The 24953-nt window shown below is 41.9% G+C and overlaps 2 protein-coding genes across 3 annotated transcripts in view; one reads left to right on the top strand and one right to left on the bottom strand.

Moving 5' to 3' along the window:
- Positions 1-2128: 2128 nt before the first annotated feature.
- On the bottom strand, positions 2129-15974 carry CFAP97D2 (CFAP97 domain containing 2). The gene is given in 4 exon segments (XM_051772861.1): positions 2129-2293; positions 4104-4244; positions 6628-6708; positions 15969-15974. Coding segments are annotated over 4 exon segments (393 nt in total).
- A 7391-nt stretch (positions 15975-23365) lies between these two features.
- RASA3 (RAS p21 protein activator 3) overlaps positions 23366-24953 on the top strand; it is a 128815-nt gene continuing 127227 nt past the window's right edge. For both annotated transcript variants that reach the window (XM_051772740.1, XM_051772739.1), the window contains exon 1: positions 23366-23648. In XM_051772740.1, coding sequence (XP_051628700.1) covers positions 23594-23648 — 55 coding nt within the window. In that variant the 5' untranslated portion in view covers positions 23366-23593. The remainder of the gene's footprint in view (positions 23649-24953) is intronic.

Here is a 24953-nt window from a genome sequence, read left to right as displayed (position 1 = left end):
CGTTTAGATGTTTGGTTTTTAAATTGTTCTTCCTGACAGAAAAGAGAAATCAATATAAATATATAAAGAACCTGTCACTGCCTTGATTTACTAGCCTTCTATGGCTTATTTTCAGGATTACTCTCTTGGCACCAGAACTCGGTTAGCTAAGAAAGGTGACAAGTGCTTGCTGGTGATATTACTGCTGTCCTCTTCAGGAGGAAAGAAAGAGAATTCTCCTTTTCTTTCATTCATGAAAACTGCCTGAGCCACCGGAGTCAAAGCAATTTACATCAGTCAGGCCAGTGGAAAGGCTGGTTCAGATAAATCGTTTCTTCAGCTGAGATTGGTAAAGAATGTCCTTATATAAAAAAGATTCTCACTTTTTCCTACTGTTATAGCATATGACTAGTAAAAAGCTTTAAATTGCAACAATGGGAGAATAGCAAAACACTTGATAAGAAGTAGTATGGCTTGTCCTTTATTGAAGTTTGACCATGGACTGGTGTCAGGTGAACTACAAAAGCACAGAGGGATCACTCAGTAGCACAAGTTATTGCAGATCTTGCCAAATACTTCCTCTGACACTATTTTCAGCTGTAACTTTGCTGGATTTCCTCTGATGATGAAATTTGCAGCAGGCATCTCCATCAGGTTTGTTTATTTGTCAAAAGATAAATGTCCTTCAACACAGATCACCCATTTCTGAAATGGTGGGAGGAAAAAGGTGGTTTTTAGTGATTACTTAACAGCTATTCTAGTACCTGTTAATTACAGAACACAGACTTGACAGTTGATGTGGAGAAGGCTGCAGGATGTATTTACTTTTCCATAATTTTGGTACTTTCTAACTATGAAGCACCTGGCTTTACAACCTTACTATTTTTTTATATCATTTTATATAATTTGGTTTGTAATGTTTCCTCCACAGGACTTAAAGCTGACTAATATTTTCCCCTATAGAACCTTCTCTTTCAGTTGCAAGTCTTAACTGTTTGGGTTGAAGCTTTCTATTCCTGCTTTCTGCCTTTGACTGAAGAGTTTTGAGAAGATTTAGTAAAAATTATATAGCTGTATTCAATAATTGTCTCCAGACAGAAGTTGGGGAGAGGTTGAGGTAGTTTCTTGTTCGCAGTTGCTCTTTCTTTTGAGTGCTTTGCCTTATCTGAGAAAGTTCTCTGGAATTAGAACTGTGACCAAAGATTTGGAAAAAGGCTAGTCCTGGGATAGAAAAAATGTCATTTACTGTCCTCCAAAGACTCGGGCAAATTTGGATGAACTACACCTTTGAAAATCCTTCTACGTTAAGTTCAGAAACTACATGCTTCAAAAAGGTTTATTTCAGTGGCCTCAGGCTAGAGGTAATGGGTAGGGTAGTGAATATAGTGAACGTATAGATAGTGAGTATAAGCCATACCCAAATATATTGAATCAGACTCACACAGCAGAGGACATACCTCCAGAATCCAGACAGATGACCACAGAGGCTTGGCAGTCCGAGGCAATAGGGAGGATGGGTAAAGGCAGAGCTGATGTCAGTTCTCTGCTTGGTGGGCAGTGCTGCAGGTCCTCTGGTTTGTGTGGGAGGAAATTCGGGAATTTCTGAGTTAGAGGGCTCAAAGCCTGCTAGATGGACATGGAAAAGCTAAATACAGTCAATTTTCTTTCTCTGGGAAAGCTTGCTAAAACCTCTTATAGCCATATTGTTGTTGATTTTCTTTACATCTGTTACTAATAAAAATAAGAAGCTGGTTATTTTCCCAGTGTAGATTTTGAAGCCACCAATGCATACGCCCTTTTGGTCACCTTAAATGTTGCTGCAGTGTCAAGCTGTTTCTCTCAGGGAACCAGTAAGCCATTGCTTCTGGTTTTTTACATTATTTTTAGATTATTTTTGAGAGCGCCATCTCTCCACGGTGCACAGTCTGACCGTAGAAACTACAGCAGTTACAAATCACCTAATAAAGTCTGAAGAGCGCTCTGGGATTCATTTGATAAGAGTGGCTGTATAAATGAAAGGCTGTTAATTGTGTGGCTGGCTGCCACATGCAGTTAATCCTCAGCGCAAAAGCACAGCGAAACGCGCTCTGTGAGCAGTTCCGATCCAGAAATAACCAGGCAGAAAAGAACAGGAGCTCAGGGCTACCTTTCAGCTCTGTGATTTACACCGCCCACAAGGATATCTCGCAATGTTGGCCATGTATTTTTCAGCTTGTTGCCAATCCTCATGCCATCGCTGAACTTGATACGGAGGCTGGGACTGTGTAATTCTATCCAGATTGGCTCCGTTCTCCTAATTCACTTTCCTCAGCTCCTGCTTTCATTTTTCTTCAATTAAACTAGTGGGGGAAACCATATAAGCAGAGTCAAAATTCTTCACACTTGTTTGTGTTCCCATGCCTGGGAACCCAAAATGTGAAATATTTGTCAATCTAATGCCAGGGGGAAATTTGCCTGAGGCTTTATATGTCCCCTACAGGGACTTACTCCTCTTTGATGTGCATTAACCAGCCCTTACAACCCAAACTTTTTGTCCTTCTTAAGATGATAGACTTTGCTCAGTATCTTCCAAACACAGCCCTGCCTATATGGAGTTTTGGTACATTTTACGAAAGGAACAATGCTATAGTTTTTTCTTAGATTAATGCCAACCCTCCAGTCTTAGAATTGCAGTAGTGCAATACTGTGGGTGAGGGGATGGCTAATGTCTGAGGTGTTTAACCATCGACTTCAGTTACCTTGGTTTATACACTTCTTTTGGGTACAAACATGACACACCGAGTTGGTAAGCATGAAAATAATGGAGATAAGCCTTGGAAATGTTCTGTGAGTTCTTAGACTGCAATTTCCCAGGCAGCTGAGTTGACCTCAGCAGTCTCCTGCCACCAAAAAAGGAAAAGTCTTGCTCTTTTCCTTCCCCTGCTCATTTCCCCACTACTCTCAGCTGTATGGTCTTCTCCACCCCTTGCAACAGCCCTGAAATTCATGACTTTTCAGAAAGTGGCAGAAAAACCATCCAGGTTCATTTGGCTTTGCTGGGTTACTTTTCTGCTGCTGTTTCAAGTTTAACTAGCTGATGGAGAGGTTTGGTGAACACCAGAGTTGATCCAATGAAAACAACAGGAGTTTGCCACTTGAATTGTGAAGGGAGAGAGGGAGGATACTCTGCTCCTTCTATATCATGTGGAATCACACCTTCGGCAGTGGAATTAACTGATGCTTGTTGATGCCTGCACTGAGCAGGGTATTATTCACTAGTGACAAACCATAAGTGCTATGATGTGGATTTGCATGATGTGGCCATGACCAACTCTACTTCAGATAAAGGAACTGTGCAAATATTCATGACAGTGATGTGTAGTAGTTCTACCTAGGTCACTTGCACCTGATTGGCATTTTGCTGTCTGGAGACACTTTAGGACCTGATGAGCAGTCACTCTGTCATGAAGTAGTCTGTCTGTAAATGAATCACAGGCGATAACAATTGCCACCTGAGCTATACAAACCATTCTCTTCACTTCAAAACCTGTCCCTGTTGTTGACTGTTTTGCTGTGCCCTATTTGGGATGTGAATTTCCTCCTGAATCAAAACTATGTAGGATGGTTCTCTCCAGTGATGGAGGCATATTTTGTTTGGTCTCCTTTGAGCATTAAATAAAATTTTTGCTTCTGCCTGCTTCCTGCTCCACTTTTTTTTTTTTTTTCATTTTAATTCTATTTTTTGCTCTGGTTTTATTTCATCTCTAAGCTTTGGGTCTCCCTTTTTCCGGTGGTGTCTGTAGGAATAACTGGCAAAGTCAGCAGCAATGACTCACTTAGCAGGATCAACAGCTTTGCTGAGACATAACAGGTTTGCTTCAATTATTTCCTTAAAGTAGGGCAATGTTCCCCCTCTTTTTTTTTTTCATTCCATCAGTTATTAGACTGAAAAATTAATTTAAAGCCATCTTCTCTTCAGCAGAGGGTAGGAGGAAAATGACCTGGTGTCAGGTTTCATGTGACAGGGCAAGAAAATAGCTTTCTGAAGTGTTGATTATACCTTAGGCTGCCTTTCAAATACGTGTCCTTACAGAGCAGTTGATCCTTAGCTATGTTTGTCACTGGGAAGGTAACTTGATAACTACATAGAAATAGTGCTGCTGATGTTAACTTTTGGCCTTATAGTCATTTTTGTTGTCAATTTGTCCCTTTGTTCTCATGATGCAGGACATCTCCAGCAGCAAACAGTTTTCTCTTTCAATGGCAGAAAGTCTGTATTCCTCCAGCTTTGTGTAGAGAAAGGATAAAGCAATGCTTCTGTTTTTACAAGGTCATAACAAGGAGCAGTGAGTATCATGGATACCTAACAGGGTGTCCCCTTCTCCACACAGAATGGGACAGACACTGATCAGACAAAGCTCTGTGCTAATGTTGAGAGAACCTTTTTTTTCACCTTTTTCACAGTGACACAGGGAGAGAAAGCCCTTTGCAATGCTATGAATTTGACTCTGAAACACCTTCCTGCAACCACAGCAGCAGCCTCCATGATTAGTGAATGCATTTCATCAGTGTAAGCAGAATTTCTATTTGTCAACATATTTTCCAGAACCATCATTATCATTTGTGTCTCCAGCAGCCTTCATAGGCTCTCATCAAAATCTAGAGCTATTATGGACAGTGTACAAGCACATGATGGGACATATCCAGACTCTTGTGAAGTCAGTGAAACTTTCTCCATTATCTTTGGTGGACTTTGGATCAAATGGTAATTTTTCCATTGACTTCAGTGAGATTTGGATTAAATTTCAAGCCATTTTTGTCCTGGAGGGGTTGCAGGCTGGTGTAAGAAGGGAAACAACAACTGAGTGTAATGAACAAATGGAGAGAGATGTATGAGGCAGTATAAGCTAGTTCTTTTCATTGTTAGCGTGATTTTACATCTTTTTAAATTTGATTTTAAAATGGTAGATAGTAATAATCTCAATCTCTAAAGTTAACTGTGTCAAAAGTGGATGAAAATTGAAATAGTCCAGTGGAAGAGAGAGAAACTCTTTGGATATCCAGAGGTATTGTCTGATTTGTAAAAAATGTTACCATACTGTTTTTCAAAGAACACAGATCTGTGATAAAACTGTGTTTGTGGGGATTGGGAAGGAATGTGGGAGAGGTGAAGAGAAAAATAATGCCTTTTCCAGTAGAGTTGAATTGGAGATAGAGAGGCTGGGTGGAGGAAAACAGAGAAAGCACACTTTTCATAGCTGGACTTTAACATCTTGTCCTCAAAAGGCTCTTGGAACAGAATCACTGAAGGAATAGTCTTGTTTTGAGCATACTAATTCAGTCTTTTCCTTTCTCATGCTTTTTTTCCCCATATTTGATTCTAGGCACTCCAAAGATATGTCAAGTCCTATACAAAATGAAGAGAAAATCCTGCTTATCCAGCTTTGACAGTTTTGAGTGGCTAATGTTAAGTAGCAGGTTTCCAGAGGGAATCTAGTGCATCTGCCTTGTTTGCTGGGCTTTGTAACCAAAGGCCAGATGCTGGTCACACTGTGGTATTAAGGTACCTAAAACTGGTTCATTAAGTCATCTCCTCTGGGTCTGAATAACGCTGAGGAGAATGACTGTAAAGAAGAACTGGTTATCAGAAGATTGCAACATCTTTTTTTTTTTCTCCTCTCCTTCTGTAGCAGTATGGGAAGGAGGAGGATGAGAAAGAACAGGTCTCACTTCCAGGTATCAGAACCTGTGGTTCAGAGGAGAATGCCTAAGAGTAGTGGGTCCCTGTCAGTGTTTTTGTTGTTAACCTGTGTGTGTTGTGGGATTATGCAATGTTTCATTTTCAAAGGAACTAATCAGTGCTATTTTTACAGTAATGGGAAAAAAACTAACAGCAGCAATTGAATCCACATCCTAATATAGCATGTGATTTTATGCATGAAGAAGAAATTAATTGTTTTGCTAGTGAAATGATTTTAAGGTGCCTGGGGATTATGTCACACAGTGAGATGATAAACAATTTTAAGGAAATTAATTCCAAAGTCCTTATATGGGCTATGCTCCCACTGCCTGAGGGGCACTGCATTGGAAATTAAGTCTTTGACAGGGTTTAGCTGCACATATTTTCTACTTCGCTCACATTTGTTTTTTTTTTTTTTTAAATTGTTGTTGTTTCCTTTTAGTGAGCAGAGATAATTAGCTAACAATTTCTTTTCCATTCTCATCCTTTAATAAGAATTTGTCTCTTGGGAGCAGTAAGATTTTGAAGGATAACTGCCAGTCAAGGCTACCCATTGTTATTTCTTGTGCTTTGAATATGTTAACATCCTATTATTCAGTTCTTTGCTCTGTGTGTATCTTGATGATTGTGCTATTCCTGTTATTTGCAATGGGTTTTTTCATGGTTGTGCAGAAGTACATTGTAGGGGGCTATTTGAACACTTTAGCGTTTGTTAAGCTCTCTGATTTCATCAATAATCCTAAAGTGAGTTATTTAATGTTGCCAAGAATGTGCTATTCGTGCATCCCGATAGTCCTGTCACAACAATCACTGCACAGAGGAAAAGGAAAAGCCCTGAAATTGTGACCATCTGGTAGTCTCTTTGTTTCCTTTAAGGGGAGACATGAAGGTAAGCATGCTAGTGCCCAGTGAAATAGCCCATACTACACCTTCAGCTTCCCTAAATTCTGATGAAGGTGGCCATATATTGCAGGGGCACTTGTGTCCACTATTGATTTTGCTGTCTGGATCTGCAACAGAAATTAAATGTTTTTCCATTTTGTTGGAAATACCCTTGCATATCATTATGGAAAATCTTTCAATTCTCATGTTTTGTTTCGTTAGCCAGCAGTATAACACTATTAAACATATGTTAATTGTATCAGCAAAGCCAGACTTGCCCAGAAGAAGAGTAGTGGAAAATAAAAATGTTGAAGGCAGTTGTTCCAAAGTCTGCTGGAGGTGCAAAGTCCCCTTTGTGCTGGAAAAATGTAAAAATGCACGCAGTCTGGTTACAGTTATGTCGATGTTGAGATACAGAAATGACTGTCTAAAAGAAGGCAGTTTCTGTTAGGCCTCCAGCAGAAATAAAAAGACTAGTGTAAGAAAGTACTAGGTACTATAAAATAAGCCATGTCTTCCAGAGGGATGCACACTTAGGATGCTGCTGGAGAGGTAAGAATACTGGAAAAAGACTTCTTGTGTTGAAAGTATTCCCAGGTCTCTTCTTATTAGCACATTAGAACAATCATCAAAAGCACATTGTGGATCTAATTATTCTAATGGAGTTGGTAGTTCTGGCATAACAATATTTATCTCCATCTGATCTAAATAGCCATGCAACATATGAGGGAGAAGAATAATCTGTGAGCTGTGCTGGACTATGTAAACCTCATGAAAGAACAGCTGGCAACAGGGAGTGGAGTCAGGATTTAGAAGGGAGACCACTTTCTCTCAGAGTGGGGTTCTGCAGGAAGTGAGACTGGAATCAGTTAAAACAATGATACTGTGATTTTTGTCATGAAGGACATGTGATAAACATTCTCCCTCTCTCCTATGTGAACTGTTTCAACTCAGGCAGACTTAGTGATATGGAAAGAAGAGAAAAATACTTGCTATTTTAAAAAATAAGAGACTGACAAGTAAAGGCAGCAGGCACAGCACCAACACAAATCCCTCAGTGTAGGACATGACCAAAGCAGTGCCTGAGTGCAACACAAGTTTTCCACATCTCTTTCCATAGCAGCTTTGTGATGAGCCAAGGACCAGGCTTGAATCCCTGAGAGTAGATTGTCATACATACTGCCAGGACAGGTTTCTTTCTTTTAGAACAGAATAAATAATTTACAGCATTGACTGGAATAATGTTTAGCAGTTTCTAGCTTTGTCTGAAATTGGCTTGAGTTGCTTGGCTTCTTGTGAAAACATTCAGCTGCTTTTTTTGTGGTAATCATCTCAGAGAAGGTGGGATCCCAGAAGGGGCCAACTGCTCTTGACTCCAGCTGATTTCAGGAAGTGATGACAGCACTCATCTGAATCCTTTCTAGATCCCATCATGTTAAGTAGCTGATTTTTACTGGATGGCAGAACTAAGCTTGGTAAATCTCTGACGGTTTTGGCTTCTGCAGTTGCTATGTCCTCTGATTCTTCAGGTGCTTTAAATTATCATGCTATTAAGTTATTTTAAAAATAACTTTAGAAAGACATGTAATTTGTAAAAGAGGATTGTTATTGTACCAGTCAGTAGAAATCACAAGTGTGAAGAACAAAATATGATATTTATGCAAAATGTGATTTTAATTTATAGATATGAAAACTGTTTCAAATTTGAAACAAGAAAAGGTGGTTTTAGAAACCAGATTTCTTCTGTGGAACTTATTTCAACATAATTTCATTTTCTGGAAATTGTTGTAATTTGTGTCTTGTTCTTATATAGACAGCTGTGAAAGGTAAACCCTGGCATTTTTTAAGCCCACCCTTGTCTCTTGTGGCACTTTCCAGTTGGTTTTGGAACCATTTTGTATTTAATTTTATGCAGAATGTTGCAGACATGAGATGCAACTTTTGAATTTTTTCCCTATTTCTTTCTTCTATTAAGAAAATAGCGAAATTATTCAGACTGGATGCATTTGCTCTTGTGTTCATAAAAACATGCTGACATATTTTGTCCATTTCCAGCACGGAGAAAATGATAACTTATCCCCAAACATTGCCATCTTTTTAGTAGCCTTCTCCAGGAAGTGTACCTTGTTTTCTTCCTTGCTTCCTGTTTTTGCCCTTTTTCGCTTGCTCTGGTTCTTTTTCTTTTTTTGTGAGCTCCTTCTATGCAAAGCCTTCACATCATCAAGCAGAGACCCTTATGTTTTGTCAGAGCAATTCCTGTCTCTCTTGGCAGGGCAAAAGCCAGCGCTACAGGGGGCTGTGTCATTCAGGACAACTTGGTGAATTGCCCTGCTTGCCCCAGGTACCCCAGCTGTAGGTGCCTCTGCTCTGGTAGCTGCTGTTCACTGCAGCAAGCCTGAGTTCATGCTAGCAGAAGGCACAGTGAAATTTCTGGGCAACCAGCATAGGAATTTAGGATCTTCAGCATGACAACACAGGGGCACTTGAAAAGGCCACTCTTTGGCCATTGGAGACCTTGTTAGTTGCTGCTTGGTGAGAAGCCTGTAATAAGGAACAAAATTCTGTACTTTCTGAGCCATCCTTTGCCTAAAATGATAGTTACTCTTTCTCTTTGCTTGCACTCAGAAATTAGCAGTTGTGTTTAATCCAAGAACAGTTGAGTCATGAGAAATATTTTGTTCTCCGTAAATACATTTCTTCACTACATATCATGCTGATCTCTAACCTCTGTTCTTGGCCCCTGAATGCCTTATGCATATATGAAGTGCTCTGTATGCTGAACAAAGGAAGTTTGGGATGCACAGGGGACGCTGAGAGTATTTCAGCTACACTAATATCAGTTCCCTGCTTTAAACGAGTCACTGTTTAAATAGCCATGCTTATATACATTAGTGAGCCTCTTGAGGTTAATTCACAGAGAAAGAAATTTATTTATTTATTTCAATATTGTCAATTTAGTTAGAAAAATATGTCAAATTCAATTCTCTACCTCATCATTAACTTTTTTCCACCTTCAAGTCAAATTATGGGAACAATGGAAGGAAGGAAGGAAGGAAAGTATTTTTATACAGTTCATGAAATAGACCCAGTCTGGAAATAATGAAGAACTATTTCTTTGTATTAAAGCTAATTGTGGTACAATATTTCTAAGGTAGCAATACAGTGAATCATCACTGTTGGTATTCATTATTATGGAATTTGAAGAGGGCACAGTCCTATATTATTACTGATTTGGAGCAAATTACTAACTCGGTCTTTTTCACTTCTAAATTTGGTGACCATCATTATGATGATAACGCTAAATGGACACAAAAGCTATACCTAGATTTGATGGATATTCTTAAAACACGTCTCTTGTATGTAGTTGCTGATCAGTAGCTTTCACAGCAGTATTAAGAATGAATAGAGAGATGCAGTTGTCTTTTGGGGTAAGCATATTCTTTCATGAAGGCCTCTTGCTCTTTATCAAACAGTTGTACCTACCCTTTTCTTGTGTTCTTCCTACTTTGCTTTGTCCCACTTTAGCTGAAGATATTTGTTGCCAACGGGTAGAACTGATGGTAGGCTCCACGCATCTTGCACAAAATAAAGCATCTCTGAAAAAAAAAAAAAATAGAGTGTGAGTAATACCAGTCTGAGTTTTTTCTAAAGCAAAGCCCTGGAGACTTGTGGTATGCTTGTAGCCGGTCACGTGGGGGTTGTCATGGCATCGCTGCTCAGAAAAAGAATGAATAGCTGGTGGTAGCATTTCAAACAGTACATTTAACGAACAGCAAACAAGAGCTGAATGTTATAGCAAAGCATTCCTGAGAGTATTTTATTCACATATAAAATATATTACCAGTTATACTTCACTAGCCAGACCTACATCACACTGGTGAAGGAAAGACAGTAGTGTAAGATATTAATAAGATCAGATATATGGGAGAAATTTTTCACTATTAGGGAAGTAAGACACTGGAACAAGTTGCCCAGAGAAGTTGTGGCTGCCCCATCCCTGACAGTGTCCAAGGCCAGGTTGGATGGGGCTTTGAGCAACTTGATCTAGTGGAAGGTGCCCCTGCCCATGGCAGGGGGGTTGGAGTTAGACGATCTCTAAGGTCTCTCCCAACCCAAACCCTTCTATATGATTCATATGATTCTATGAATAATTCATACAAATATGTAAAGGGTTGTATAATGGGCTATATTTGCTGAGTCTTGAGTTGCATGGCGCACCTCAGTAATGCCCTGAACAAACCCACAGTGTCATCTTTTGCACTGTAATAAATTTTTTAAAAGTTTTTTCATTGATAGTATGCACTTTTCAAAAGCCAGAGCAAATGTGTTCATACTGAAATAGTCCTGGGTTTTAATAGCCTTTTCACGTTTCTTTATCTGCATGCCAGCTGACTGCAAAAGAGAGCTCAGACTTCCAAAAGCCAGTTACTTACCAAGTTGACTACTGATTCTCATGCAGGGCCACCTTGGCTTTCATTCTTTGTAGGAAACGTTTGGTAGGAAAGTGAACAGGCAAAGATATTTTCTTGGGCCCACCCAAAAATAGAAAAGGAGCTTCTGCTCGTTCAAGATTGGCTTGGCCTCCTCAAAAGCTGACTTTGAGCTGGCACAGATAATTTGATGTTTCTGTTTTCATGGTATGGAGCAACCTGGCAGACTGCTGAAGGGCTTTCCTTTTGGCTCATGCATTGTCTTAACAAGGTCTGTAATTCCTAAGGAGAAGACTTGAATTACAGCTTGCAGCTTTCATAGGTCTTTTAAAACAGATAGAATAATGCACATTATATAAAAGCACTGTGAAGTAAGGAGGGAACCCTTGGCAGACAGTGTCCAAATTCACTAACCAGAATGGTTCTGTACAAGGATGGACCAGGGAATATTCCTTTTTATCACAAGGCTGTTTGTGCAGGTTGATCTTACACAGTGTTTCATATGAGTGCAGCAACACCTCTCACATCTACCAAACAACTACCCAACACAGAATCAGGGCCAGTGCTCTTTTGAAACATATCTTGATAAACTTTTGCGTTTCAGTAGTGAAGTTAGGTTGATTATAGGGATTTGTGATTTTTATTACAAATCACACAGTTGATGTGAAATGGTGTTTAAACAGAAGCAGATACATAATTAAAGCCTTGATACATACTAATTTTGAGTGGTAAGGCAAATACCCTTATTTTCAGGCAAATGATGGAGTGGTTTTTTTCAGCTGTTTGTGTTCTTATTACTTTTCTGTTAATACAACAGGAAGATATGGAGAATGTCAGTAAAATTATAAGGAGTACAGAGTTGAAATGTATTTTTTCAAATACATATATCAAATCTAACCGTGCACATAATACAATTATATTTTGCTCTTGAACATGTAGAAACGCTTGGCAGGGCCTTGGCCTTGGTCTTTTGAATGCTACATGTGTAACGAATTGTTATGTACTGATACAAAGGGCACTGTTATCATTATCTTTTCACTGATTGTGATGAAGCCCTTAAAACATAAGGAAAACTTAGCCTCTTATATTGATGGAAACATGGCCCTGTAGGAAATTGAAATCACCTGGAACGGTTTTCCAGCTGCTTCTGAATTAAAGTCTGTGACAGAAGGGAAGTGGCTTTCAACTTCCTCTGTGGTTGCCTATTCTCTTTCTACTCTCAGAAACTGTGTACCGCATATTCATTCCTTCTAAACTGGGTTCTGGCAGGGATTTTGTTGTCACTGGGTTTTGGTTTATTTTGAGATAAATAAAGCAAAACTCAATAGTTTCAACATTGTCTGTCTTTGTGTTGAGCTACCGAAGGTCCAGCAAGTCCTTTCTGTCAGAAGATGGTGCTGGAAGACAGGAACAACAGATCCTACCTCTAGTTCTAATTTCACAGTCTAAACTTATAGCTACAGCAGGGGATTCTCTAGAGTGGTGTTCCACTGCTTAGTCAAAGCAGTCTTGTGAACTATCCTTAAACTGGTAGACTCAAACTACTCCCTCTACAAGATAAAGCAGATACTTATGAAATTTTTATTTTGTATACAATTTTATGAAGTGACAGCCATAGGAATTTCCCTGATCTGTGCAGAAAGACTTGCATGTAACTTCTTAATAGCAAAAGGTACTTGCTGGAGAACAGATGAAAAAGTAGATAATGAACGTAAGAGTATTTTTGCAAAAAATTCATTTTCCACTATGTATCAAGACACAAATACATTCAGCTTTCATACACAGCAGAGAGAATTGTATTTTCTGCAGCATAAGAGCAAGGTGGTCAATACCAGCTACCTTGATGGGGGTAATCTTGGAGTGTGCTAAGCTTCTCAGCTGAGATCTCAGTACCCTATGGTTCTCACAGGTTTCTGGGTTTGTTTTTTAATCTCTCTGTTCTTTTGGTCTGATTTTTAAGCAAACCAGTTCATACAATTTATAGGGCTATAAACTCTGCAGGTGGTATTGCTGCTAGGAATTTGATTCTTCAGTTACTTCCTCCTTGAACTATGTTGCAAGGAGGTTAGTGAGTCGCTGCCCTTTCCTCTCCCACTGTCTTTCCCAGCAGAACTTGGGCTGGCTCATGAGCTGTCAGCTACAGCAACTGCTCATGCTTACTGCCCAGTTACAGAATATGTTAAAAAAAAATATTATTCTGCCATTGTACACCCCATTTGGATCATATTTTTGGAGGTACTGTTGCTCATTGACCAGAAGTGCTGCTTTCAGTTTTTTGCATTTGCTGTGAACTTTTTGTATTTAGTAAGGAAATGCAAGAGGGTGAGTGTACATTTTCTAAGACTTTAAAGCTTTTCTGTATGTATGAAGAGGAAAGTAAGTCCTGGGGTTTTTTTGTTTTGTGGGGTTTTTTTTGCTTTTTTGGTGGGTTGGTTGTTTGGGGGTTTTTTTGGAGGGTTTTTTTGGTTTGTTTTTGTTTTTGTGGGTTTTTTTTTGGTGGTGTTGTTGTTGTTGGTTGTTGTTGTTGAGAGCTTTCCTGGCTATTTTAAAGTTGTGGCAATTTCTCACTTTATTCTATGAAGTGTTTTACCCTGACTGACTTTGAATACGTGCACAGACTCTATCACAGGATTGGACTCACTTGTGGATGTGTTTGAGGATCAGACTCAGTCTCCCTTCATTCATTGCATGTCCCTGGATGTGCTGAGAGAAGCCAATATTTTTTTTTTTTTGTTCAGCTCAGTATGTTACATGATAGGATCCAATGCTGTGACTTTGACCCTGCAAGCACAACCCCTTATCATATAACTCACAGGCAAACTACCCAAAAGGGTCCATCTGTACTCAGGGGGATAAAAAAAGCAACTGGAAACCCTGCCGGGATGAGAGGGATCCGCTCTGTCTGTGCATGCAGCATACCTAACTGCTTCCATCCAAGGGCTGCCTGAAGTCACCCTGAGTGTGTGTTTGTGCACACGTGTGCAGCAGAGCAAACCCTTCCCAGAGTGGCACAAGTGCTTGTTGTGCTGAGTGGTGCAAGGGGAGGGGACGTGAGGGCTATGGCTCCCACTGAAATACAAAAACAGATTTACCAGATGCTTCCTTTAGACTTGACCCTTTCTGGAAGCTTTGAGCAAGAATTAATTTTTGGCTGGGGAAAAGAAAAAAGGTTGTTTCCCACTTATTGTCTGAGAAACTGAGAGAAGGGAAAGGGGGTGGAAAGAGAGGAAGAGGAAGGGAAAAACTGCAATAGTCACACAGAGGTCTATTTATCTATACATATGTTTATATCTACATACACAATTTTAAATCTTTTGGACCATGTTTGGTAAAATCCACAATTTCCTTGATCTACAGCAAAAATACCAAGTAGACTGGTGCTGACAGCTAATTTCCCTCAGTGGTTTAACGTGGGAGGAGGGCACAGAGGGAGAGGAGAGCACAGGACTGAGCAGTTGACCGAGTTCCTACACTGAGGTCTGTTTGCTTGTGCAGCAGTCCTGAGCTTTCTGAGGAAGACTGGTCTCACTGCATGCATGCTACGAAGTATGTACACAGAGATAAGGCCAGGGCCATGTCCCCCACCTTTGCTTGAGGAGGGGAGCGCTTTTCTGGGTAACCTCATCCTGCTTTTGGCCCTGGAGAAGGCAACTGGGGGGTGCAGGCTCTTGCTGCTGAGCAGCTGATCCATAGCCAGAGGCCAGCATGTCCTGGACAAAGGGCTGGGTGAATTGTCCTGGCAAGCTCTTAAGCTCCAAGGCGAGTGTTTTGGTTCAGCCATGTGCTCCCCCTGGGTACAAACATCGCTGCAGCAATGGCTGCAGTGAACGGGTCAGACTTCTGTCTGCGGGCAGGCTGGGGAGGGGTGTTGCTGGTTATGTAGCTGGCAGGTTTTTTAGTTGTGAGTCTTTTCTTTGCATCAGACTCTTGCCAGGCTTTACAGGAGCAAATCTCAGCCAACTTGTATGCACGAGGCACAGCTAAATTTGTGTCTGGAATAAGGACCACTTGCCCTTAAGTGTAGGCAGTAGACCATATTGCTGTAAGAGAGGTGTCAGCCTCCTAAGAGCAGCAGAGGGGAGAAAACTTGAGGGGCCTGAAGCACAGCGACCTTGTAAGAACAGAAAAGGCACCGTGAAGCATCAAAGGCTTTTGACTGAAAGCAAACGCTGAAAGAAAGATTCTTCTGCGTGTTTGTAGGTGGGTGCATGGTGGTGCACTGGTGTCATGGGAATGGGCTGTGGTCAGTATTCCTGAAGCAAATGCTGCACACTGCAGTGGGATGTGGTGCTCCTGCCCAGCGCTGACACCTCAGGCAGGCCCGGCCCTTCCCCTCCACAGGAGGCATGTGGTAGTAGATGCCCATGTTAATTCTTGCTAATGCGTGGCTCAATGTTTTAGATTTTTTATGGTGTTTTTCGGGGCTAATATTACTTGCTGCTATAAACAGCTGTTTGCTTTATAATAGCTGAAACAAGTTAGCGGAGAAAATGAGGAATTAATTAGAATTTTATTAGGTCCTGATATGGGTATTCTCTTTTTCTTTCTCCACTCCATCCCACAGACCTGGATAACCTTCAAAAAATCACTTCATTTTTTATTCTCCTTAGTTTTTTATTCTCCATCTTCATTTTTTATTCTCCTCCTTTGACCTCAGAAATAATTGAAAGATATGCAGAGAAAGGCACTGTTTCCCTGAATGAAATCACTATCTAAACACTAACCCTGGGCTGTTGTTCTAAACCTGTCAGGCATACAAAAATCAGTTGCTTAAGCTCCAGGGTTTGATTTTGAGAAAAAAAAAAAAAGTCTGAATCTCTAATCTATGGCACCTGCCTCAGTCTCCCCCCTCGCCTGGGGAGACCTGCCAAGTGCAAAATCATACCAATACAATTAGTCCCGTGATCGACCAGTCACATCCAATAAGCCAGCACCCTGACAAGAACTGCTGGTCTTACCTGCATGTCATGCTACTATTCAGCCTGTTCCACACAAGGGGGAGAGAAAAGTTGGTCTTGCAGTGCTGCCTTTGGATTTACTCTCCAGCTTATTTGCATTACTACTCTGGTTTGCTGGCAAGGGGAGCAAATTACAAGGTTCTGGCTCTCTGAGAAATACCTTGTCCAAACCCTGTCCTTTTCTTTTTGGTGAGAACAGATGTCTTGAATGGGCAGGTTTTGTTCTCCTTGAGGGTTTTATGGGCCACCATAAAGTCAGAATGGTCAATCTCTTCAAATGAGGCTCAAAGACAATGTTAGACTATGTTAATAGAGGAAGAAATCCTTTGTGAGGATGGTGCAGAGTAGCAAGACAGCTATGCCAACCTGTGATGGGATTAGCTAGGTGCATTAGTTCCAGACCATATACCTTGCCTTCTGGTCAGACACAGGAAGATAACATTTTTCTCAATAGCAAATTAAATTTCTGTTTGTTTAAACAAAGTCGCATTATTGCTTCTCTGTGAAAGGACACCAATAACCCCACGGCAAATTAAACTTTCCCAGAGGGTGCAAGAGGAATAAGGCCCTGGGTACAAGGAGTGTATTTGACATTTCTGCTTGTTGCATGAGCAACCAGACCTTCAGTCTGTGGAACTTAGTTGTGGTATCACAGCTATTTCCTGCAGGTGGCAGATGATAATCATGCTAGTAACCAAATCTGGGTACAAATTATGTGTTTTCCAGATTGTTTATTCAGATATTGACTTAAATCTTTACATTATATAGCGGCTATAAATGTGTTTCCAACAGCAATAAAATAAGATTGCATAATTGGAGCCCGTTGGTAGTTACCCATGATAATATGTAATTAAATACTTGGCAATCAAGTGTGTATGATTTTTATTTTTAAATTCAGCTTTTATTTTTTAAATCTACCAGATCAGAGAAATTGCTTCTATTCCCAAAACCTCCGATAACCATCTGGGTAATTGTGTTTCGTGGTATAAGATTATCTTTGCTCATGAACTGTGCTGGGAGAGAGTTCGTCTGTGTAGTCATGCCTAGATAATTAACTGATGCTTTAAAGAATTACATGCTAAACTGAAGTGCCAAATTGTGCCACATTGCCTTTCCTAGGTAGCTTCTCACCAGCAGAGTTGCTCTGCCTGAGTGGTACTACTGACTGAGGGAGGTTTTTTTTCAAATTGGCAGTCCCTAATGAGGACCAGTTTTGCTCCTTTTGCTCTCTTTAGTAGTTACTCACACACATGAGTAATCCCAGTGGGTTCAATGGGAGCTATTCACCACACAGAGAGAGGGTGGCATTTGCAAGTTGACCTTCCAGCATTGCCTTCAATGGGGTATTTGAGCAAATGGAAGACCACAGGGTCTGACCCACGGTAAACGCGTGACTACATGGAAAAGTCTGTGCAAGGTTAACAGCAGCATGTGGGATAGCTGTGTGGCGCTGGTTGTGGATGAATTATGCAAAACCTCACAAAGTCAATGTAAACTTTATAGCATCTGTCATATAGATCTTGCTTATAGCACAAAACTGGGACATATCTGGGAAGCAGAGAAGCGTTTGCTTTATGTGTGTTTTGGGGTAGGTGTTAATAATGTAATCACAATGGCTTCCCTCTGGGTAACTATACAATCCCCTAGGGTTTACAAGAGGGAGAAGATGGGGTAAAAGTTCTCCTTGCAGTACCCACAGAAGAGGTGCTACTGGTGCTGCTAAATTGAGGGGGTTTGAAGCTTTGCCTTGGATTTGGAGAGTAAGGATGGAGTCCTATCTTGTTGCATTAATGCTCATAAAGAACAGAGAAGACTGCAGATGAGCTGGTGACATAAAAGCAAAGAAGATATGAAAATGATGATTATGGCTGCCAATATGCAATGACTTGTGAAATATGGTTGTTTATATGCCTGTTTGCATAACCACATATTTATTCTAAACAGCAATAGCCAGTATTTTTTTAAAACTAAAAAGTCCCATTGCTGCTCAATTTTTCTTTCTCAAGATTATTTGCTGTTTTCTCTTAGCAGTTTCTCAAAAGGCTAATGTGGGAGAGATGAGAATAGGTGCATACTTATTAAACTGCACTAAAATTCTTGTACATAATCACTTGTTTTTTTAGTGTTTTGGTTTGGTTTTGAGTTCTTTTTTGTTTTTGTGTAAGATCTTAATGCAGTTTTATTACATTATAGTCTTTTATGAAAGGATAAAGGGATTTGTTCCTTAATAGGAAAGCAAAGTTTATAGGCTCAAGTAAAGCAGATATGACCCAGAACACAATGCTTCTACAAGTTTAACCAGAAGCTATTTCATGTTGGTAAACTTCATCGGAATCCTGAACGTTCTGTGCTTGCTGCTGAAATGCCTTGGATTTTAACATAGTTACTTATTTTAGGAGGATGCTAGACAGACAGATTTTTAGAAGTGATGAACAAGAATTGAAAGAGCAAAGTGTTCTTTTTAAAAAAGAGAAAACCCTGAAAACTTATAACATGAAAATTAGTTGTATTGTCTCAGCTATTGTAAAAATCAGTTCTCACTGGCCCCTTTTTCCTGTAATTAAAGCCATTTTTCTTTTTCCCCTTCTGGCCTCTTCCTGGCCCAGGGTTCCAGCAACAAGCAGCAAAAATGTAGGATTTTTTGAAAAGGCAAGCAGTAAGAAAAACAGGTAGACATGCTTTTCTTCCTCTACCCAGGGGTCACAGTGAAGATCTTTGCTTTCTGTAAGTGTAATAACTGCAGAGCAATCCCTGGTTTTCCTGATTCTGATGCACAGACCTATTTTTATCCAGTGTGTGAGTGTACCATACATGCATATACACTGGTACACACATAGAGGTCAGTAACAGCCACCTCAGTAATGTCTGCTCTTTCCCATGTTTCTCCTTCAATAAACTTTGTCACTTGTGTATTATCTGTGCTTTCTTGTCACTGTTGACGACATTTTGCTAATTAAAGGCTTCTTGTCTTTTTTCTCTTTCTTTCCTTCTTTCATTTAATGTAATGACCAGAGTGTTTTTCTGCCAGATTAATCATACAAGCGATTTCATTAGTGTTTCTTCATTTCTCTGTTGCTACATCAAATGCAAACTCTTAGCCTTTGGAGACACAGGTAATCACAGACTCAATCTTAATTTCCTACTTGCATAGTATATTTCACTATGCATGGAGACTGGGGGAAGGTCTGCAGCCTTTTTCTGACCAGTTGGTTGGTTCTAGGACTTTAGGAGCAGAAATACCCGACTACTTTTACTATTTTACTATGAAAGGTATCACTGCAAAGGCTGAATTTACCCCTCAGTCAGGGAATAGGATGCAGAGGCACTAACAAAGACATCTTTGCATCTCCACTCACTTTGCCAGGGATAAATGTTTATTGGGTCACCCTAGTTGGCATAGAGTAGTCATACCATGCAGCATCTCTCTATGGATAGTAGCTGCCTTTAGGCCTGGTACAGATATTATCAGTTGAAAATGCCTATGTCTTCCTAAAATTCAATTAAAATATCTTGCTCAGTCATCAGATCAGTGTCTTGCTTTTTATTACAGTGATGTTTCCTTAGATTTGTCTTAAATATGTTGTTCCTTCACATAAATATAGGTAGCAGCTTTGTGCTACCCTGGGGATAGAAGGTTCATATTTTGTTAGTTTCTTGCATAATGTAAAAGGAGATTAGAAAGCTTCTTATATTCTGTTTCCTCCCAAGAGAAAGCTATCATGTAGATCAAGAGAGGAAATGATTTCCTTGCTTGGCACAAATGAGTCACAGAAAATGACCTTCTTTGTAGTCTAATTTAGATCCAAGAATCCTCTGAAGAGCTGATAATATAAACCCATATGGCCTGGATGAAGAAAGTTGGAAAAGACATTGTCACTAACAGACTCATCCCCATCTTAAAAAGCAGTATTTCATTCACTTTGCCTAGATTTTTTTGATCAGACTGCTAGCAGCTGCAAACCTCATGTTGCCTGCACATGTTATCTGTAATATGCACATACACATGTGATATGCTGCTGCTGAGGTTTCATTTCAACAATGAAGAAATTGAAAAAGCAACACACATTCTTTGGCTGTTTCTTATACTGCGTTTAACATCTTTAAAAATACATATTCATGTGAATTTTGAAACAGTGCTTGCATTTACATTGTTGGACTGTATGACATGTAGATTTGAAGACAGATGTTTATTACAGAGGAAGCAACAAGCTTTCAGCCTTATGTCAGGAAAACAAGATCTGACAGAAAATAAACTAGCACTCTGGTACACAAAAGCACTGTCAAAGAGCTTCAGCAGAAAAGATCTGGTGGGAAACCAGAAGAGTAGCTGGACAGCACTGAGAGCTGCAAGCAACCATTTGTAGATTTTCATGTCAGGAGTCTTAATTGATTCCATGGTAAAGAGTCTAAGAAGGTGGCAGCTTTTTTTCTTTTTTTTTTTTTTTTCCTTTATATGATTTTTTTAAATTACTTTTTTTTTTTTTCTGTTTTGGTGTTTTGTTTTAACTCTTGGTGTGTTCCAATTGTTGCTCATTGATTCTGCAGGCATCTTGGTAGTTTCTTTTTTGCTTAAATGTGGAAGTTCATGGTACTTAACTATGTTTTAAAGAAAAGGCTGGATTTATAGTTGAATTTTGCCACAGCTTTCCTGGACATATCCATACTGTTGGCAAAGCTAGGCCATCTTGAAAAACAGCCCAGAAGCATGGCTGTGGGCAAGTATGCATTCCTAAAGTGGCCCAGCATGCCACTGTGCCCTAACCACACCTTTGGATTGGGATGCTTTCTCATCAGGTTGCTTATGATCCTAGGTAAAGAATTTCCAAGTGTCATGGCTTATGGGCCTCTTATTTTCCATAATATACAAATGGAAGTAATGAAAGTCTATTTTTTTTTAACCAACAAATACAGTACACCACACACCTTCCTGAGCACCAGTGCTGGCACAGGGAGAGGTGCAAGCAACACCTGAGGTTAGGGTGTGGGAGACAACCATCACCTTAGATTACAAGGTGAATTTATGCTGGGTCAAACGAAATCAGATTTAAAGTGGTGGGCTTTGACTGCGAATTTGGGTGCACGTAAAGGGGTGGGGGATTTACGTATAGCATGGTTTGTGAACATATAATGACTGGGTTATAAATAGATATATTCTTTCACTTCCTGAACATAAAGGATATAGATAGAAGTGCCATGACTGTCCAAAAAGAACACAATGGTAAATTGGGAAGGATAGTCTGTGCAGTATCTGCTGAGAACAACCCATACAGCAGGAAATGCTGGGAAGAGAATTGATAAATTGATTTTTTTTTTTAATGACTATTTTGGGGTCAACTTTCTGCAGATGAGGAAAGCTTCAGACAGGGAAATGAGGTCAACAAGTCTTTATGTACCAAAGCAAACACAGAAATATTTTATCTGAGATGTCTATACTATTTAGAGCATGGAAGCAGATTTCTCCTCGATGCTGTTAAGGAAGATTTATAGGGATCCTGAGCATAGGATAAGTTTACATTTGCTTACAGCTAAACATTATCCACTGGCTTGTGGCTTGTAGCTGTAATTGTTTGTTTCTGCCTGTGTACAGCATTGTGTGTAACAGTTGTGTGACATTTTTCTTCAGTGAGATGTCTTAGTAGGCTTGTATTTGTTTTGTACAAATACATTCAAGGTGTGTACATGTGTGGTGAAGGAGCAAAAGCAACACACTTTGTACAGTGTTAAAACAGACCTGTATAACACGTATACTCCAAAACTGTCTGTTTGTCACATCCAGCATCTGAGAGGCAATAACAGGTTGGCCAGTCTGAGTAAATGTCCTTCTTAAGATATGAGCTCTCTAATCAGCATTCTTTTAGTTTCTGTTCAGGCTGCTGCTTGTGTTGCCTCTTGTCCAGCTGGAAGGGAAGGCAAAAATAGGGGAGTCAGAAGTATTGTGACAGGTGAAATTTGGGTTAAAGTGAAGAAAATGCTAAAGCTTACTAGGGCAGGGAGCATCATGGGGGATGCAAAGGACCAGCAGGCAGAGGAGCTGAAGTATTGCAGTAAGCTGGGAGTATTATGGAAGAAGAGATGACACACAGAATGGGGATAATGAGGTTAGGGAGGACATTGGGCATATTGCAGCAAGGAAGAGGGAATTACAGCATGGATGTTGGTAACTGGAAGCCTGTACTTTATAAAATCTCTTTAGAGTCCTGTGCTATAAATCAAATTACATATGTCACTTGGCTATGCAGACAAGGAGAACACAGTAAGTCAGGCAGCTCCTTAAGATAACTCATTGCTTCCTTTTTTGGCTGTGAGCTTGCCAGCTTCCTTCAGAGTTAGGCCTATACCTGTGTGGAAAAACCCAGATGCCTCAGGCTTTCCTGCAAGCTGACTTCCACTGCCATTGTATCTCCTTCCCAAGTTTCCATTTGCTGTTCTGTTATCTCACCTTTTTTTTTTTTTTTTTTTTTTTTGGTCTACAGGTTTGAAAAAGGGCATTTTGTTGAGCTTCTTGGACATGGTGGACTGTCATGTGTCTGCACTGTTCTTCATAGGGATGTCCAAGCCTCCTCTGGGGAGCTGCTACTGCACCAAAGGTAATTTGGTTGTTTAGTTTTTGAACTACTGTAATCTGTAGACCTCCACTGAACTTTGTGCTCTGCTATCCCGAGACCTTTAGGGAAGGAGTATTTCAATTACCGACTTTACAAGATCCAAAGTTTGGCACTGAACACTGACACAGGTCCTACTTCTTGCTGTTTAATGTGTACTCATACAAGTCTGAAATCTGAATTCCCTTCTCTTCCCGTGCAATCAGGTAGAGCCAGCTTTGCCGCTGATTAAATGGAGCCAGGAGACAGACTGGCCTGCTCTCAGCGCCCAAACAGGTTTGTTCATTTAATACGGGACTTTTTTTCCCCGCTAATGAATGGCTTTCAACCGGGGGCATCGATAGTGCCCTCTCTTTATGGCTCTGTGGGAAACAGGACTTGCACATCATCCCTCCCTCTCTCTCGCCATGACGCCAACGGCTGCTCCCGGCGCTTGGTCCGGGCCGGCACTGGAGCGGGGCCACGGAGTTAGTCAGCCCTCGCCCTCTCCACGCTGCCCTCTCCGCGCTGCCCCGTCGGGAGTGCCGGCGGGGCGGAGGTTGCCGGGGCCAGGAGCAGAGGAGCAGGGGCCGGGATCACCGGCGCGGTGCTGCGGCACCGACCCCCGCTCGCTCAGGGGGCGGCCGCGCTCCAGCTGTTGCCGCGCTCCGCCGCTCCCCCCGCGCGGGGCTCCCCCGCCCCCGCGGGCAGCGGGCCAATGAGCGCCGCGGCCGCCGCCCCGCTGGCCAATGAGAGGGCGGTGGTGGCGGCGGGGCGGGCGCTGCGGGCCGGCGGGGGGAGAGGCGGGCGCTGCGCTCGGCTGGGCTCGGCTCCGCTGGGCTCGGCTCCGCGGGGCTGCGCGGTCGCTCGCTGCTCTCTCCCTCGCTCGCTCCAGCCCGGTCGCGGCGTGCGGCCGCCCTCCCTCCCTCCTTCCCGTCCGGCGGAGCATCTCGCCTGCCTCCTCCTGCCCAGCCCCTGCGTCTCCGCGGCGGCGGGGCTCGAGCACTGCTGAGCGCCAGGCGCGGCGGCGGCACCACCACCACCATGGCGGTGGAGGAAGAGGGGCTGCGGGTCTTCCAGAGCGTCAGGATTAAAATCGGTGAGGGCGCGGGGCAGCGCGCAGGCAGCCCCCGCTGGAGGGGAGCGTGGCGAGGCGGCGGCGCCGGACACCCCTCGGTGCTGCCGTGCGCTCCTGTCCCGCCGGGGGAGCGCTGGGGGCGGCGGGGCGGGCGGTGCCCGCGGCCAGGGGGGCTCCGCGGGGCCGTGCGGGGCGGGCGGTCACCGCCGCGGTGCGGGCCGCGGTGACGGGCGGGCAGCGCCGTCCGTCCGGCTGGCACCCGCAGGAGTCCGGGAGGCGCAGGATATTAGGCGGATTTTGTGTTTTGTGGTTTTTTTTTTTTTTTTTTTTTTTGGTTGGGTTGTGTTTTCTTTTTTTTTTTTTTATTTTTTTTTTATTTTCGTTGCTAAGCTACGCGCTAAAAGTTTGAAGGCGGTCACCGAGTCTCGGCACTGTGTGTCAGTGGCAAAGGTGGTGCGAAACCGGCCCCAAAGCGGCTGTGGGCAGGAGCGGATGCCTCGGCCCCTTCCCTCGGGGAGGGCACGGGCAGAGCCTGCTGCCGCTTCCTCACGGCTTCCTCCGACCCGCGCTGGGAGATTCGCTCCTCTCCTCTCCTTGATGTTGATCGAGTTCCAAACCACATTATTAGAAAGTAAGCGACAGATGTCAGCGAGCGGATTAAACTCTCCCTGGTCGAGTTCTGAGTGTGCCGGCTGGGAGGGAAATCCCTCGTTTCCGTAAGACAATCAGTCAGTCCCCCGTGCAGAGGGAGCGGTTCTGCTCCCGGGATGGGGCGCGGGGGCTGCGAGCTCCAGGGGAAGTGGCGAAGTTCAGCGACGGGCTCTCAGCGGTGGGTAACGAGGGCTCTCGGCTACCTAATAAAGATCTTGAGAAATCTCCTTTTGCAAGTCCGTGCGTTCGAAAGCAAATTTGCAGCCACCAATTATCGTGTTAGATAAAACTAAAATGTGAGATGACATAGGAAATCTCATTATTGAATAGTGGCATTAGCATTTCAAAGGGACTATTGCTAGGATCGTTTCCTCGTTAGTTGTCATCAATTAGTTTAGTGATAGCAGATTTTAAGAGGTAATTTTTAGTTTATATGATAAAATTCTATGTGTTCATTCTGTGTCCTTTTATACATGTGGAAAATAGATTCAGTATACAAAGTATGGTCGGAGACTTGTTTTCTGGCTCTTCTCAAAGAGGGGAAGGGGAGGAAAAAAAAAGGTCCTTTCACAAGGGAGAAATCCAGACACATGCAGTGATGCTATTGCAAGTTGTTCCTACTGGTCATTTTTAGTAAAAACAGTAAGAACACATCTCGTGTATAGGATGATGACT

This window comes from Manacus candei, unplaced genomic scaffold, assembly GCF_025592945.1.
Source record: "Manacus candei isolate 608988 ecotype Guabito, Panama unplaced genomic scaffold, ASM2559294v1 h1tg000159l, whole genome shotgun sequence".
Lineage (NCBI taxonomy): Eukaryota > Metazoa > Chordata > Aves > Passeriformes > Pipridae > Manacus > Manacus candei.
Note: the sequence above shows the minus strand (reverse complement) of the source record. Positions and strands in the feature narration are given on the sequence as shown.